General features: G+C 40.9%; 1 protein-coding gene across 1 annotated transcript in view; it reads left to right on the top strand.

Annotated features, from left to right (window-relative positions):
- The window catches only part of ATP8B4 (ATPase phospholipid transporting 8B4 (putative)), a 195559-nt gene that overhangs the window by 159382 nt on the left and 18283 nt on the right, over positions 1-17894 (top strand). Inside the window, 3 exon segments of the mRNA XM_036033364.1 lie at positions 427-650; positions 12483-12566; positions 15510-15755. Coding sequence (XP_035889257.1) covers positions 427-650; positions 12483-12566; positions 15510-15755 — 554 coding nt within the window.

Raw genomic sequence — 17894 nt, 5'->3', positions numbered from 1 at the left:
CTGTCTTTCTCCTTCCCTTCCCCTCTGTCTAAAATAAATTAAAGCTTTTAAAAAAGAAGAAAAAACCCCTCTTTGTCTGTAATTAAGTAATCTGTATATTTTTAGGCTAGAATAGGACGTGGTGTAGAGAAATGAACATTGGTTTCACAGTCCCAACACTTGGGTTTAGTCTCAGCTTCACCAGTTAGAAATTGTAAAATCTTGTGCAACTTACCTGAACTTCTCTGAGCCAGTGTCCTCTTTTGTACTAGGAAAAAATACCTATGCTCTGATGAGTGCATCATGAGATAATATATATGAGAATTATTAATGCTATAGCTGTAAGTTTTCTGTAAGCAAGTAATACCATAGAAGAGGAATGACAAGCTCCACGAGAGATAGTACCTTTCTTTGGGGAGTAAAAGGTGTTCCTTTTTTCCTTTGCAGGTGCTCACATTGGCATTGGAATCAGCGGCCAGGAGGGATTGCAGGCTGTCTTAGCCAGCGACTATTCATTTGCTCAGTTTAGATACCTCCAAAGGCTTCTCCTTGTTCATGGAAGGTGGTCCTATTTCCGCATGTGCAAATTCTTATGCTATTTCTTCTACAAGAATTTTGCATTCACACTTGTGCATTTCTGGTTTGGTTTCTTCTGTGGTTTCTCAGCCCAGGTTGGTAAAAAGTACTTTTCTTTCTTTTATAAGATCCCCTGGATTATAAATGACTGTTCTTCATGGTTTTTATTAATAAATAGGAACACTTTGGCAATTATGTAATTGATAGTTGACTTGAGCTTTGAACCCAAGAAGAATATATATTTAGTTAGCATTTTATTTACTTGTCTCTATTTGCATAGGCACCAATGAGTACTCTTTTCTTCATGTTTTTATTAAAATGTTTTTGTAGGATGACAGGTAAGATTGATACAGACTTTTGATTAGAAGTCTGAGAAACAATAGCAAGAAATGTTGAGGTATGTCCATTGGGAGGATGTCACTCACTGGACACACTGAACGTGAATATCTTATATTGGGGGAAATAATTGATACCCTGACAGCAAGGATATTCAGACAGTAGTTCATTGACTAAAACAATGATATATAGATTATGTTGATTGTAATAAAAGTTAGCAAATGTGTAAATTAGGGTACTATTTTTATATCCAGTCATCTTCATTTTGAAGAATATTACTTCACCCCATATCTTAAATGTCAAGATTGGGCCCTGGGTGTCAGTTGTGAAATGTAAGACCTATAGTATTTAAAAATATTTATGAATTAAAAAATCATGCCATTATTTTGAACAAAATAAAACATTGTCCTTGAAAATGAAATGGTAGCCATAATTCTCATTAGAGAGTTGTTCAATTGTTCTTTCTTCCCCTTGGGTTTAATCACTGGTTTCAGTGACATTCATGAAGCTGATTTTGTTCCAATCATTTTATTCCAGAAAAATTGAGATTAATTAAATCACGGCATTTTATGTTATCTTAAATGTGCCAAGGGAGAGTAACAAATCCTTTTTGTAATGAAAATAGGTTTCATCCATTTTTTCCTTTTTCTGAGAAGTTGAGATTTTTTAAAGTGAGGCACACCTACACCTCATCCGAATTTTCTCTCCGAAGGATAACATTCTCAGAACTAAAGCAGACTCTGTTGATTATTTTTGGTAATTTTTAGACAGTTGAAGAAAAGCAAGTCTTGATTTTAACTCTACTTTGAGAAGGCATTGGGATGGAGATATTCGCCTCCCCATCATCCCACCTTTGTCCAACCACAGACGTGGGCCTGTGGACTTTGCCTTCCCAGGCAGGGCACTTTCCCTCCATGTAACAGCAAAGCACGCTGTTTGCTAAGCAGTGTTTCTGAGAGATCCAGTTTTCATATTGAAAAAGTTTGAGGCTTTCGAAAAATTACAAAACTATGAAGGGACATCTTAAACCTCACTTAGACTTCTTTGACACAGAAGAGTTGTTAATAATTTGTATGTACAGATGCACCAGGCTTGGATAGGTAGGTTTACTGACAAAGTTGTGTTCATTAAAATTGTGAAGTTGAAACTTATGTTCAATGAATTTTAACTACTACATGTAGGTGATTTTTTGCTCTGCTTTTAGGATCTAATAAAGTTGGTCAGCCAGATGTTAAACAATTAGGTTTTTAAGTCTCCTGCCAGTGGTCATATTTAAAAAGAGAACAGCGAGGAACACAGTGATTTCTCTAAAGACATGAGTAGCTGATTGTTAAACCCAGTTGTAAGACACAGCACCTGTCTATGATTAAGTTTCTGAAGTGTTTGACTGAATTGCAGATGGGCAGAACCCCTGGCTGGGGTTTCTCTGCTCCAGCATTGCTGCAAGCAGGAATGAGATCCACCCAGACTGAGATCTGAGTGCTGGTTGCTGTAAGCCCTGCCCCCTTCTCCACCTCTATCTGAAGCTGGTTGAACCTCTGAAGCTTTCCCCAGTGATTCCCATGAGGCAAGACCGGAACAGGCCTCCCAGGAAGTCTCCTGTGGTGCTGGGAGAGGTGGGTGTCCACCTGGGGCTCTCCTTATCACTGGAGAAACCACAGGCCCAGAGGGACCCTCTTGGTGCTGTGTTGTGCAGCCCAGGTGAGGGGCGATGTAGAGTGTAGCTGCTCCTCTTTCCTTTGCATATGGTCCTTCTATGACTCTGTGTGGTTCAGGTTGGTGAATCAGCCTCATCCCCCAGCTCTGGGACTTTCACAGTGGTGTCTTGTCTATGGATAGTTGCCGCTGGTCTTCAAGTGAGGGGAACTGTTTCTGGGAATGACTGATGTTGCCATTTTGATGGCATTATTCCTGAAGTTCCTTTTTTCCAGAGAGCATTTTTGTGACTTCTGCCCATCTTCTGCGGGCATTGCTTACCTGAGATCTCTTTTTCTGTTGCAGGACTTTTTGAATTTGTATTTCAAATCTAGTGAATATCATTTGTCATTCACATTTTTAGGAGAAGTGTTCTTGTCTCTCCCTTTAGCTAGTACCAGTGTTGATGCAGGCATGTTTCCTGCAGGACCTTTCTGCACATGGATTTGCTTCTCCTTTACTCTCACCCTAAGGATTCAGCCCTTTGCTGACTTAGCTTTGTTAGAGTCCTCATTTGGTCCAATCTTGGCATCAATAATGGTCTCTCTTACAATATATAGTGACTTAGTGTCAGTGAGATTTGGTATTATTACCCAAACTCATCCCCATCTTCCCCCATGCCAAGCAACATGAACAATGTCCTGTAGACCAGGAGCCATACAGAACCCACTTCGGGAGATTCTGGAATATATGTCTCTATGACAGTGGTTTCCAAACCTGACATTGCCCTGCTGTTCCTCTTAGTTCCAATGTTGTGGAGGCAGTAAGGTGTCTGGAAGACAAAATGATGCTAAGAATACTATCCCCATAGAAACAAGCTATTTACTTTTCTCCCTATCAGAAACTTCCATTTCCTTAATTAATTCTAGAACAGGGGACAAAAGAGCCTTGCTTTATATGCCAAAGCGTGGAGAGTTCACATTTAAACTTTGGTAAAATCTTTTCCCCTATCCTCAAAGTTTTTTTCTGATTATAAAAATAATTATATGTTCATATATATCAACTTTTATATATCTGAGATCATACTGTTTGTATCTTTCCTTTTTAAAAATTTTTAATTTATTTTTTCCCTGGCTGGCGTAGCTCAGTAGATTGAGCGCAGGCTGGGAACCAAAGTGTCCCAGGTTCGATTCCCAGCCAGGGTACATTCCTAGGTTGCAGGCCATAACCCCCAGCAACCGCACATTGATGTTTCTCTCTCCTCTCTCTCTCCCTCCCTCCCTTCCCTCTCTAAAAATAAATAAATAAATAAAATCTTTAAAAAAAATTTTTTTAAATTTATTTTTAGAGAGAGGGGAAGGGAGGGAGAAAGAGAGGGAGAGAAACATCGACTGGCTGCCCCTCGCACGCTCCCAGGTGGGGACCTGACCTGCATCCCTGGCATGTGCCCCGACCAGGAATCAAACTGACAGCCTTTTGCAGGGCAACGTCCAACCCACTGAGCCACACCAGTCAGGGCTGTTTGTATCTTTCTTATTTAAATTGAATAATTATTTCCTTGCCCATAGCCTTGAGTCATATGACATTGTCAGATGTCTAGTAGGAATACTTGTTTACTATCTTGGGAAGAGAAAACAAAATAATGAATAGGACAAGTCCTTACCCACCTGGAACTTGTTTTCTCATTGGAAAATTAAAAAATTGCATAAATAAGTCCAATAGAAGTTCTGTAATTGAAGTTAATACCAGAGCGTAGGAAAGGAGAAATGTGTGAGGATCTGGGACAACTGAGGGGCTCAAGCTCAAGTGAGGACATGGATATATTCAAAATTAAGTGGAGGTGAGGCCCGGAAGTCTAGCTGCCCGCAGAGATTCAGGAACTGGCTCGTGTGAAGGTGTGAGACCATAGAGACAGAGGACGAAAGCCCTCCTAGTCACACCTGAACACTTGCCAGCTGGCCAGCAGTCAGCTGAATTTGAAATCCCTCTAAAATGTCTAAAATTGCATTTAACATCAACTCATTCAGAAACACCCTTTAAAAGCTGCATGTTGTCGAAGGGGGATCTCACTTCACGGTGCTCTGTACAGCAAGCAGTGTGTTCTGGAGCAGGTGTTACTACATCATAGAGATGGAGACTCTGGCGTTCCCCAGCTCCACCCACACGCAGGTGGTCTGGTGTGTTAGTGATAACAAGAACTGGCTGTGAGATCCACTCTGATGGGGAACTGGGGTCATTGTCTCTTTTCCATTCCCTGTTTTTCACTACAAGGTCCTGATTAGCAACAGGTTTTACTGAAAAATCAACTGGCATTTTTTCTTAGCCCTGGTTTTCTAAGGACAATATGCAGTAAATGAAGCAAGTGAAAAGAAAACAACATACTTGGGAAAGAGACTAGACTGCAGAGAATGAGGATTTTTGAATAGGGGACATTTTTGCAGTCACACATTTCCCCCTCATTGACATCAGTCGGTTGGCTTTGGCTTCTAAAGCCATGTGTTTGGTGACAAGGCTCTTTTAGCCTCTAAAACCCATTAGGTAGCCGCTCACTTCCAGTCTGTTAATGAAAGTCGACTGTCAGGTCTTTCTACCCCCTGCCAACGCTCTGCTGACCTGCTACAATAGAAATCAAGACTGCCCTGTTGAGGTGGAGCCAGTAGTCATAAGAACTTTAGGGGCTGGCAGAGTTCGGTGACTGCAGGCGCGTGTTTAGAGGTCCTTCCTTGGTGGGTCTGATCATCACTTATCTGTCCCATCCTGATAGGGGTGAGACGCACACGCACACTCTCCAACACCGAATGTATTGTCTTTGAATTCTCATTCATTAAACAAGAATAAACTAAGTGCCAGCGTAGGGCGAAGTGCTCTCCTGGCCTCGGGGGACACCAGAATGAGCCAGAGGGATATAGTTTCTTTCCTCAGGGAACTTACATTCTGGGGACAATTTTATTTTCATAAATGTGAAACTGATGTTGAATAACTCCACAGTCACCTTTCTCTTATTTTTCTACCAAGCATGTTTTTGAATTAAATTTCAAAAACACTCTTTTGAAGAGTAGATGCTCCATGTCTTGGGGCCAACCCTGTCCAATCTCAGTATGATTTATAAGCACCTAAATATTTCTTCCCTGCACCTCTTAACAGATTGTTTTGAAGTAATCCACTCTGCAGCCCAAAGCATCTGACCAAATGTAAACAGATTGTGCTTTCTTACATACAATGTTGACTTTTAAAAACACCAGTTTAATTACTTAATGAAGTGACATGTGCTTTTTCTTTACTACGTTGGCCAGTCTCTCAGAGCCTGGTAAATTTTATCCAGACTCTTGCTCTCTGAAGATATCCCTGGCAGATTCTATCCAATGCCCCATCCTGGTAGGTGGGCTGGGGCGGATAGTGCGAGCCAATCCAGCTGTGGCATGTGAGACTCACAAGGGCCAATGGGTGGTATCATTCATTGCCTGTGGGATGATGGCTCTTAGGACATGTCAGACGGATGATGATGTGGTGCAGGCTGGGTTGTGCTTGCTTTATGGGCTTTCCTCTGTTAACTGTAATGCCTCACCTCTGTGGGGATTGCTTGGGTCACATGGGGAAAGAATCTGCCTGGGAAGAACCACACTCCTTTTGCTTGTTTTCCTGAGGAACTTCTGGGACACAGAACAAAAAGTGTAGATTTTGTTGAAATCTAGAATCTTTGCTCTGGCAAGGAATGGCAAGTTTAGCCCTTCATTTTAGAGAGGGGAAGCCTGAGTCCCCCAATAGTCAAGAATCAGGGGTAGGCAGGGATGGGATTACAGCCCATATCTTCGGACTCTTTCTTCAGTGCTCTGTCGACTCCGCTAGATAAGTGGCTACTCAAATTGTCACAGACTTGGAAAGGAGAATGGCTGTATCTTTTTCCATTTTTAAACTTTCTTCCCCCAACCCCTAGCCAGGCAAGTGTTTGCTTTATTTCTAAACTGAAGGAGGAACATCCAGAAACAGTCAGTAAAATATGACTATTGGGGAAAATTAACTCCTTACCGAGAGAAAGCTGATGTCTTGTGGGGTGTCTCCCAGAACTTAGGCCCTTAGAAAGCCAGGCCCGTCTCTAGGCAAACTGCCTCCTGGAATCATCTGGAAGCTTGAGGTCACCTTGCCAGCAAGCACTCCAACCAAACTGCTACTGAGAGGCAATTTGAATATAATCCGTCCTGATGAGATTTCCAACCAGATTTCTGGACCAGAGGGGTTTGAAAAAAGGTCCAATAAGTCTCTGAGCTGGATCATGGGTCCTTTTTAAGGACATGTCTTATCCCAAACTGTTATAAAGCCCACATGGTTTTCATGGAGTCCACCACGGCTTGTGTGCACTATTTATATGCGTAATTTATTTTAAAACACTTTATGCCCTCAGGATTTTTTAATAAAGATGAGATGTCCCCCACCAGGTATAGAGCCAAAAAGAAAAATGCATTGGTTGAAGCCCTATTTAGGAAATTCACGTTTGAAACTAAGCAACTACTGGCACTGTGTACTCGTGAGATGATATTATCTGATGACAATTTATCATTGTCAGTGAGATACAGAGCTGTGTATTTTTTTTTAAATTCTCCGGTGATATGGAAACAATTATGTTGTCAAGGTCAGAAAAACTTTAGTTCTGACAAACATATAAGAAAACTCACACTGAAAAGTTTGGAAAGTGATGTGAAAGAGTGCGACTAATCTCAAGGCTTTGATGACATCATGGATTTGGTTACCTGCAGGCCTGTCTCAGCCCTGGCGTGGTGGCTCCTTCCTGCACCCCCGCCCTCCAGATGCGCTCTTTGGAAAACCCAGGGAGGGGCGGTGCTCAGTCTCTAGCCATTCCTCCTGGATCCTGCTAGTGGGTTTCTGCTAATTACACAAATCAGTAACAGATGTGCTGAGGCCAAGCACCTCATATTTATTCCAAAATGTTTTTTCTTTAAATGACAAATGTTTTTTAAGGCCAAAAAGGAAAAATATTATTATACAGTTTTCTCCTGCAACACACAGCAACACGGGGATACATGTCTTCAAAGAGTCAGCTCATCCTGTTGTTTGAACAAGGAGCTAAGCCAATGGTCTCTGAGTGGAGAGCCCTTTGTAACTGTTTAAGAGCCTTAGTAAGGTTTATTTAAATGTGGGATTCTATAAATCATAGATTTTGTGTTTCCCAAGCTTTTAGAGTGTAATTTGTAGTTGGAGTATTTTTACTCTATAAAATGGCTGATAAGGTTGATAAATTGCTCCCACAAAGAAAGGAGCCAGGAGGAGCTTTCCTTAAATAGGAAAAACAGTGAACTTGGAAAAATGGAAACTCGCCTCTCCTTTTTTTCTGCCCTGTGGGAAGACACTTGTATGGCTCCAAACAGACCAGTGACATCTCACAGGAGCATGGCTTTTCTCTTCTTCAGAGTATCAGAGATGGCGAACAGACAATTTGGAAGTCAAGGTGGTATGACTGGCCCTAGGAGTACAGAAGCCCCAGGGCAAATTTTAAAATATATACATATTTAAATATTTTTATATAACAACAAATGTTATATAAATGGGCACCCTCATTTATATAAACGGTTTGAGTTACCCAATATCAGAGTGTCAGCAACATTAGAATGGTCTAGTCTCAGGCCAAAATGCTTCGTACATCAGAGGCTCCAGAGGAATGAATCATTAGGACATCTGGTCAACTCACATGCGTGCGTGCATGCATACATGTGCATGCATGTGTGCATGTGCTTGGTGCTTGGGGGTAGGTGGGTAGTGGAGCTAGTAGAGGGCTTGAGAATACCTAGAAGGGGAGAAAGCAGGGATGGGGTCCACATGGGTCACCATCTGGGCTAGGGTGCCCCTCTCAGCGGGTCCTAGTCACCAGAGGGGACGTCTTAAAATTTTTCTGAGGATATCTAAGGACCTTCGGGAGAAGTGGAGCATACTAGGATAGCAGTTTGTGTAGGCAGAGATTTCCTGCAAGAGGAGGAGGAAGCCTGTTGTAGAAGAAATACTGCTTATGATTTTAATTTTTGTGGAAGCCCCTAAACCTCAACTGTGCTAAGCCGATGCACAAAGCTGGAAAAGGTTTTGTTGTTTTTTTTTTAAAGGTGAATCACTCAGATGAACACATTTTGGTTGAGCCTGAGACAAAACTACAGTTAGAGTAAACAGTGATCTATATAATTAAGAATTCATAAGGAGAGTGCTTAATGATATTAAGGTAGCCTGTTTTCTTTAAATCTTGTTCCAATTTTCTACTGATTTCATTAATATAGTAGTTTATTATAGAAATACATATGTATGATTAGTTATAGCAGGAAAGAATTGTGTTCTCATAAAAAGTATAATTTTGAAAAACATGTATCTTTTCATTTACCCACTAAACATACCATTTGAGGCTTGAATCCCTCTGTCTGTTATTCCTTCCTTCCATAGTCAAGGTGCTCACTTATTGAGCACTGTTTGTCAGGCACTACTGTGCTGGCACTTAGTCATTTCATGGAATACTTACCACCTCCCATGAATCCCCATTTTATAGTCAAGTAACCTAAGACTCACAGAGATTGAGTGTCTTACAAAGGGTACCCAGTTCCATCTTCTGACTCTAATGCCTTTATTTTAAGACACTAGCTTCCTTTTCTTGAATAATTACCATAATCTAGGCACTGAGTTATGTTCACAGAAGTATACGTCATATAACCTGCTACTAAGGAGCTTTCAGTCTAGTGGAAGCGGTGCTGGGAACTGGCACATAAATAATTATAAGCTGACAATTATGAAGCAGTGAGGTGAGGGTGTGGGGTGTCGGGGGGCTGCTAAGGAGTGGCAGGGACCCAATCCAGGAGGCTGGGGCTCAGAAGGGCTTCCTGGAAGACCTGTCCATGGGCTGACCCCTTGAGGATCCATCATAGTGGAGGAGGTGAGGAGTAAGAAGATGGACATCACAGCAGAGGGGACAACTGAAGAGGGGAGGAATGTCACAGAAGTGAGGAGTGGCTTGGGCAGGAACACCAGCCATCTGGTGTGGTTAAATCAGTGGGATTTGGGGATTAATTTGATATGGGGTAATGGAGAAAGGGAGAAAAATATCAGATTTCTGACTTGGTTCCTGGCATGGATTCTCATATTTGCTTCTGCAGTCAGTTGCTTGTATTATCACAAGTGATACTCATTCCTGTGAGAATGAGAGAGAAAAGAACGAAGAAATGGACATCTTAGTATCTTTGTGAAAGTAGTTTTGACATTGTGGATCCTCTAGAAGTTCTTTAGATCATACTTTGAAAATCTTTATGTTCAATGTATGACATTGGAAAATCTCCCAGCTTTGACAGGCGTCAGTTTTCCCACAAGTGATTTGGGGCTGTTAGAAGAACTGACCTCACAGGGTTGTGAGGTCTCATGAGTCGATATATGTAGAACCCTAGAACCAGACCTGGTACATAGCAGGTGCTCAGTAAATATCAGCTAATTTTCTGTTTCTTGTTGTGATCCTAAGTGGCAGTAAAAACTCTTCCAAGAAATTGCAAAACTCACTTAAGCTTTATTCTCCTGGATTTTCCCTCCTTGTCCTCTCCTGCTTCAGTTGTGAAATGAGGCTTTAAGTCTGAGTGCCAGCTTACAAACGCTGCTGTGAAACTATTGTAGGTTTTAGTGCTAGCCAGTATGTGGTGGTAGTGGCATTTTATGCTAGACCATCAACTACTTACAGTTTATCATGCCATAATTTACCAGATTTTTTTCTTTCTTCTTCATACCAGAAAACATCTCTGTGTGTGTGGAAGTTGGGTAGTAGATGAGGTGGAGGAAGAGTAAGTGATTTAACCAGCATTAGATCCTGCCCGGGACTCCAAAATTTCATTTTGGCTGCTTTCCCCCCTTTGTATTTTCCAAACTGCAATCATGAAATAAATTGCCATGTCTGAGGAATAGAAGTCAGATGCCATCATGCCATCATCAAGTAGTGGAGGATTTGTGTCAGCTACTGCCTTTTCTTTTTGGATGAAAGTGAGCAAAATAATCAATCTTGGCTCCACAGTGAATTACCTGGAAAAAATTTTAAACTACCCCAAAGGTACTGATTTAATTGACCTGCGGTATGGCCAAAGTTTTGCCAGGCTTTGACTAAAAAAGGTCATGTGTTTTCTTTTTTCAATTGTAAAATATAATGAATCTACAAAAAGTACTTAATACATAAATGTCAGCTTAACAAATTGTAAAACAAACACCTATCCAGTTCAAGGAGCAGAGTGTTGCCACACTCCCAGAGGCTCCCCTCATCTTCTCTCAGTCACAGCTCTCTACAGGTAACCATCACCCTGACATTTTATAATCATGGTGTTGCTCTGTCTTTTAATTTTACTGAGTATGAATCTCTTGACAAACTAGAAAGGATTGGCACATTTTTGAACTTTATTGAAATGGAATTACACTTTTTTGTCTGGATTCTTTTGCTCAGTATTACTTATATTTTTTATTCATTCTTGTTTTTGGATGTAGCTATAATTCCTTCCTTTTCACGAGTTTGTAGTATTCCATTATGTCAATATAGTATCACAGTGCCTTTCTCCATTCCACACCTGGGGGATGTCTTGGTTGTTTCCAGTTTGGAGCTATGATGACCAATGCTGCAATACACATTTCTCACACGTCTCCTGATGCATGAAGGCAGACACTCTGAGCTCATATGTCTAAGTGGAGTTGTTGAATGCATTTGCTCATCAGAAGAAAATGAGAGACCAAGCTCTGCTGTTCTAGTAGACTCTGAGGAGATAGGAGTTGGCATCTGGAACCCTGTTAAGACTCCTGCTCTGCGCTGGGACTCTCTAACATTGCTACTACATTTTCTCAAATGTCACTTCTAAGTTAGACCCTCTCTAGTCACCTTTTTACAACTACATCCCTCCCACATTTCCTATTCCCCCTTTCTCCCTTGTATTTATTACCATTTTTCTCACTCACTGATATATATATATATATATATATCATATATATATGTTTTTTCATATATTTGTGAAATATATTCGTATATTTTCATATATTTTTTCACAAAACATATATATATATATTTTTTTTCCTTTCCACCATTAGACTGCATATTTCATGAGGAATTTTTATCTGAGTGATCAGGTTGAATTACCATTGCTTGGAACAGTACCTGGCACATAGTGATTTCTTAATAAATATTGAATGAATGAATGATACAAGTGGTAGAACATATATTGTTTAGGAGCTGGAGACCTGGGTTTTAATTTTTGTCCTTGCCTTTATTAAGCTCTGTAACTCTGAGGGATTGTTTCTACATCTCTATGTACTCATAAACAAAATAGTGATATACAGTAATGCCTGTTTTATAGGTCTTATAGACTTTCAGTGAGGCTTACACAAGGAAGTACTCTATATAGATGTGAGGGGATATTTTTATCATTTTACTTGTTTATATGCAGTGTCCTGAGCAGCTAGCTCCATGTTCACCTTACTTTAAGCCACTCTGAAGAAAGAACTCTCCACTGGAGCACAGGGCACAGCTGACAGGTTAATTTCTGCATCTCCCTCTGAAGATGTTAGTGGATCTTTGCATATCACTTAGATTAGATCACTGAGCTCATAAGCCATTGAGAAACCGGATAATGAAAGAACCAGTTTACCACAAGAGTTCAGGGTCTTCAACGTGTCCAGGGTACTCTCTAGATCACCTCCTCTCATCCCTACTGCAGCTCTGCAGGGAGAGTGTGGCTTCATTTTAGTATGATGAAATGGACAGAAGTTTAGAGAGAGCTAGAGTCCTACTAAGGCAATGGAACTGGTTAGAGCCAGAGCCTGGGGGAGAATTCACGTCTGTCTCCAAAGCTAAACTCTCACCCACCTCAGGAAATTGAGATATTTCATATAAGAGCCCACAAGCGAACATTCTCACTGCTGGGGATGATGTTTCTCACCGAAGTGTTCTTTCTTTTCAGACTGTCTATGACCAGTGGTTCATTACCCTCTTTAACATTGTCTACACATCACTTCCTGTTTTAGCCATGGGGATTTTTGACCAGGTATGTGTTTATTTCTGTATTTATAAGTTATTTTGTTCTTTTGATGTCTTTTAGTTGCTTCTTTTTAATTTTTTTATTGTTGTTCAATTAGTTTTCCCATTTCCCCCATTATTCTCTCCTGCCCTAACCACTCCCCACCTCTCACATTCAATCCCCTCATTGTCTTTGTCCATGGGTCCTTTATACAAGTTCTTGACTTGACCCTTCCCCTTCTTTCCCCTGTTATCTCCCTCCCCCTTACCCTCTGGTCACTGTCTGCATGTTCTTTAATTAGAAGATACAAGTCATAGGAAAAGTCTTAGGAGTAGAGTTGTTTTAATGGGTCAAAAACCCTTTCCTATCCCTACCCCTACACCACCCTGAAAAGTTTCTCTGGTCAAAGTTTGGCTACTCTTCCCTTAAAGATTCATACCCCAACATCTCAGAGCTCTGAAGCATCCTACAAGAAATAGTCTCTTTAACTTCATTTTAGTTCAGCATTTCCCCAACTCCTGTGACTGTACTTTTAGTTATCTACTTTTCTTATACCACTTATTAATATGCCTCAGAACTAGTGCCTTGTGGCTCACCACCTACAAGTGCTGTATTAGCCCCTGAGAGTGTGGAGAACCAGGCATGATAGAAAAAGTCATGGAACCAGGTGGGAGTGCAGAGAACGGGCATCTGCAATGAGACTCCCTTGTCCAGCACAGCCCAGAACAGGAACTGCAGGCCAGCAGAGCACCCTCCCAATGGGGCAGAAAGACACAGCGCCCCAGCCACAGAGAACAAGGTGCATTGCAGTCTTCTTCTTCTTCTCCTTTTTTTTAGCTCACATGCTTGAGAAAAGAGAGAAATGGTGACCTCTTGGCACATTGAGAGCCTTGGAGGGTATTTCCTGGAAAGGGGAGAAGTCTGGCTGCCTATGGGGAAGTAAAAGGCTAGCCAGAGGATTTGCCATGGCATGATTAGAATGTATTATTAAAAAAATTTTTTGAAGTATTTTTAAGGAGGCCAGATTTTCTCCAGGCTGTTGTTAGACCCACTTGCTAGGCCTCATTCTCTGGCCCAAAGCCATCTATTGCAAAATATTAATCTTCACATTATGAGCTCACTCCACTCTCCCATTCTGTGGCTATGTAGTCAGTCATGTCTCACTTTCCATTTGTAAAAATGGCAGTTTGTGAATGGTGTATTTTATGGAATTCTATACAAAGAGACTTCTGAAAACTCAAGGTATAAAGGATTTAAACACACTCATTCCCAAGTGCCCATGTTAACAAATGTTTCTTTCCTTGGTACTTTGTATCTACTCAGAATGTGGAATAAAATAAAATAAGTCAGTTTCTGGGAAAAGATGGTGATTGTGCAATTTGAAAAGTAAAAAAATAAATAAGGCCCCTGTTGCCATCCCCTTGAGTGTCCATTCCTTTCCTTCCCTGTTTTGTCAACCTTGGCCCTCACACTGATCACAGATCATGGAGTGCTCTCCTGGAAGGGCCTCAGTGATCATCTACAGATCACTTATTTTAAGGAGGACGCGGGGGCTCAGAGGTTCCAGTCACTGCCCTAAAGCCATATAGCTAATAAGTGATAAAATGCAGCCCAACACCAGGCCATTTAACTCATAGCCTGCTATGCTACTACCATTGTTAGTGTTACTCTCCTTATTTTATTTACTATGTATACAGGCTCCTGTTATTTATTACTTAAGGAATGTCAAGAACTCTGCAGAAGGCATACCCATTGAATGATGACAGTGATCCCGTGAAGGCAGTGCTGTTGTCAGCATTTCTGGAAATGAGAAAACTGAGCCTCAGACAGTTTCATGAAAAGGTCTAAGACCACACAGCTGCTAAGCTGTGGAGCCCAGGATTTGAACTCAGGATTGTCTGGTTTCAAAGCCTGTGCATATAGCTTGACCAGTCACTGAACTGAGGAAACGAGCTCCCAACAGTATCTCAAAACAGGACTTCCTGAAGTGAATATGTCAGTGTCTTCCATGGGACCCCGCTTCACAAGACTCAGGCCATCCCACAAGCAAGGAAGGGGAACTTGGTCTGCCCCCAGAGTTCATTCATGCCTGTATTCCTTCCTCTTCAGCTGCCTCTCCTCCACCCATGGTCCTGTGATGTCCTTGCCATCCTTTTTGGTTTTGGCATTTGGCTTTGGTGCTCATAGTGTAGTCATCAGCTTTGGACCTGGTTGGAAAATGCAGAGTCTCAGGTCCCACCCCTAGCCCTATTGAATCATAACCTGCTCCCCAGGTGATTTGTGTGCACATTAAGTTTGAGAAACACTGTTTATATTCTCCCAGGACCACTGTTGGAGCCAACACATGATGCCTTCTCATTCTGTGGGAATTCCTTGTCTTGAACAACATTGGCATCTTCACTGGGTAGAACACTCAACTCTTGAGGCTCAGCTCCCTTCCCACCTGGAATCCCACATGCAATTTTTCCCTTTCCCTGATCCCCTCCTGCTGCTCACTCACCTACCCCCCCCCCCCAACCTGGGAACTCTGATTGGACAATTCCAACTCTGCAGCTCTCTGCTGCCATCACTTAGTCACTACCACTCACTTCCCTGGCAATTAACCCTAAGACCCATTGGACAGCACGTGATGTACTAGAATCCTGCAATCAGGAGTGCAGCTGCAGGAGAGTACAGGAAAGAAACTTCAATGTGAAGGCAAACATTTGGATGTGAGTCAAGTTTTGGTTCTGCTATAAGAGCTGTGTAACCTCTCATGAATCCATCTGGGAGACTCAAGCTCCTCCTTTATAAAATAGGAATCATTTTAGTATCTTCTGGGTTATTGCAGGAATGAAAACAAGATAATGACTAGTGCATATGAGGGCATGCTTAGATATGCACTGGTTATTTCTGGAGATAGGGAATTCAGGGCCTCTCTGACTTCTCCTGAAGCCTCCTCTGCTGATGTAACTAACACTTTCTTGGCAGGATGTAAGTGACCAGAACAGCATGGACCATCCCCAGCTCTACAAACCTGGACAGCTCAATCTGCTTTTTAATAAGCGTAAATTTTTCATCTGCATGGCACATGGAATCTATACATCATTCGCTCTTTTCTTCATTCCTTATGGGGCCTTTTACAACACGGCTGGAGATGATGGGCAGCACATTGCCGACTACCAGTCTTTTGCAGTCACCATGGCCACATCTTTGGTCATTGTGGTCAGCGTACAGGTAACCCTGATGGTGGGAACATCTTAACTTGATGGCTTTGTAACTTTTAAGATCCTGTTTCATTGTTGACTGATTTTTTTCTACTTCTTGGAGGGGAAAAAAATCCCACAGGATCACTGGGGTTTCCTTTTTGACTACACATTTTGAGATGGATGCTAGTTGAACCTAGTATGGTCATCATTTCACAATGTATGTTAATCAAATCATCATACTGTATGCCTTAAGCTTATATAGTGATATATGTCAATTATTTTTCTTTTTTGAGATTTTTTTTATTTTAATCATTGTTCAAATACAGTTTTCTGCCTTTTACTCCCATTCCAATTATTTTTCAATGAAACTGGGAAAAAAAGAAAGAAACAAGAAGGTTTAACGTAAATTATCAGATGTAGGAAATTAGCATTAGGTGTCTATAACCTCCACATTAGTAGAAACCTCACAATGGAATCACTTCTTGGGATTGAAAATTGTTGGTAAGGAGATATGATTATACTACTATTTCCATTGCTGGTGTTTGAAGAAGAAATTTTTTCCACTTGTGACAGAAAGAGAAACTTTCCCATGGTTTCCATAAGACTTCATAATATCCAGATTTTAAAGTGAGATCTACAGTTTAAATGGCATTATAACCTTGGAATTATTCAAGAGATTCAGTGGTGTATCTGTGGCACCTCTGAATCTGACAGGGATGGCTTTTGATGTTCCATTGATCTTCTTCCACTGGACATCTTGAGTTGTGTTTCTATTTCCTTTTTAATGCAAATGATGAACAATACTATTAGATATAAGTAGAATTCACAAAAGGTTTCTGTCCATTAAAATCTGTAGCTCTGGGTGGGTACAGCAAGCAATGTGACTTCTGTTTTATGTCTTTGTTTTAGGGTTTTTGTTTGTTTCTTGTTTTTATTTTTAAGAGGAAGGTATCAATCAAGGGCTTAATTTTTATAAAGTTTGAATTGCCTTTGGTCAGACCTTTTCCTAGCCAAAAAGATTTGTAACCAATTTTTTATAAATCTTAGCTGTTCATATCCAACAAAAGATCTCATTAAACCCAGACTTTTTGTTCATGGCTCAATAAATATTTATTAGATTGAATGAATCAAATGTAAACATATTGCTTTAAAAGGGTGTCTTTTCCATTTGTTGGCCCATCCGAGTGAGTATCATTAAGTCCATACGAAAGCCATCTGACAATTGACATCTTGGAAATTCAAAATTCAGAGTCAGACAGGTAGCATCCAAAAGCAGAACCAGATTTCTCCACTCAAAAAGGAGTTCTGTTTGTCTGTTTTATAGCTAAATAAAGGACACTGGTGCTCTCTGAACCCTCCAAGCCCAGTCTCCTATGTTCAGTTCTTCAGCGGAGGAGGAAATCACGGAGTGACTTGGAAGCATCCAATGTAGCTCAGTCATCCATCAGGGGAGTCCATTACAGGGATAAGGTCTATATCTCCTCAAGAAGCTATCGCTTCATCTTTTCGTACAGCTCTTACCACTATATTGGGCACTCCAGCTTCCCTTGTTTTGTTGCCTTTGATCACTGAGCAAACTCAGTATATACTCTTATTGTTTTGGCCCAGAGAATTGGGAGATCTACTCCTTGTCATGAGAGCACATTTCCACTCCTTTTGATTCTCCTTGAAGTGGGAGAGTGGTTGTGGCATGTAGTGGGACACCTTTTTAATGGTAGCAGCTTAATCACCTTCAGGTAAGGCCTGTTACTTGGTGCTCCAAGAGATGATTCTAAAGGTAGTCACTGAGATAAAGGACCTATCTTAAGAAGAAAGCAAAGGGCAACTATTCTTTTTTTTTTTACTGAGTATAAATTTATTGAATATCATTTAAAATATTCATAACTAAATTAACATGTATTGATTAATTAATTAATTAATTATTATTTTTAATCATTGTTCAAATACAGTTTTCTCCTTTTTACTCCCAATCCTAGTCCTCCCTCCCACCCCTCCCCACTTCCCTCCCATTACCACCCTTCCCTTAGTTTATGACCATGTGTCCTTTAAGTTTGTTCCTGTGAACCCTTCCCACTGTCCCCTTAAATTCCTTCTACTCTCCCCTGTGGTCACTGTCAGCCTGTCCTCTATTTCAGTGTCTGGTTACATTTTGTTTGTTTCTTTGTTT

Source organism: Phyllostomus discolor, chromosome 1 (assembly GCF_004126475.2).
Source record: "Phyllostomus discolor isolate MPI-MPIP mPhyDis1 chromosome 1, mPhyDis1.pri.v3, whole genome shotgun sequence".
NCBI classification, from domain to species: Eukaryota; Metazoa; Chordata; class Mammalia; order Chiroptera; family Phyllostomidae; genus Phyllostomus; species Phyllostomus discolor.
The sequence above is the reverse complement of the archived record's forward strand: the minus strand, read 5'-3'. Positions and strand labels throughout refer to the sequence as shown.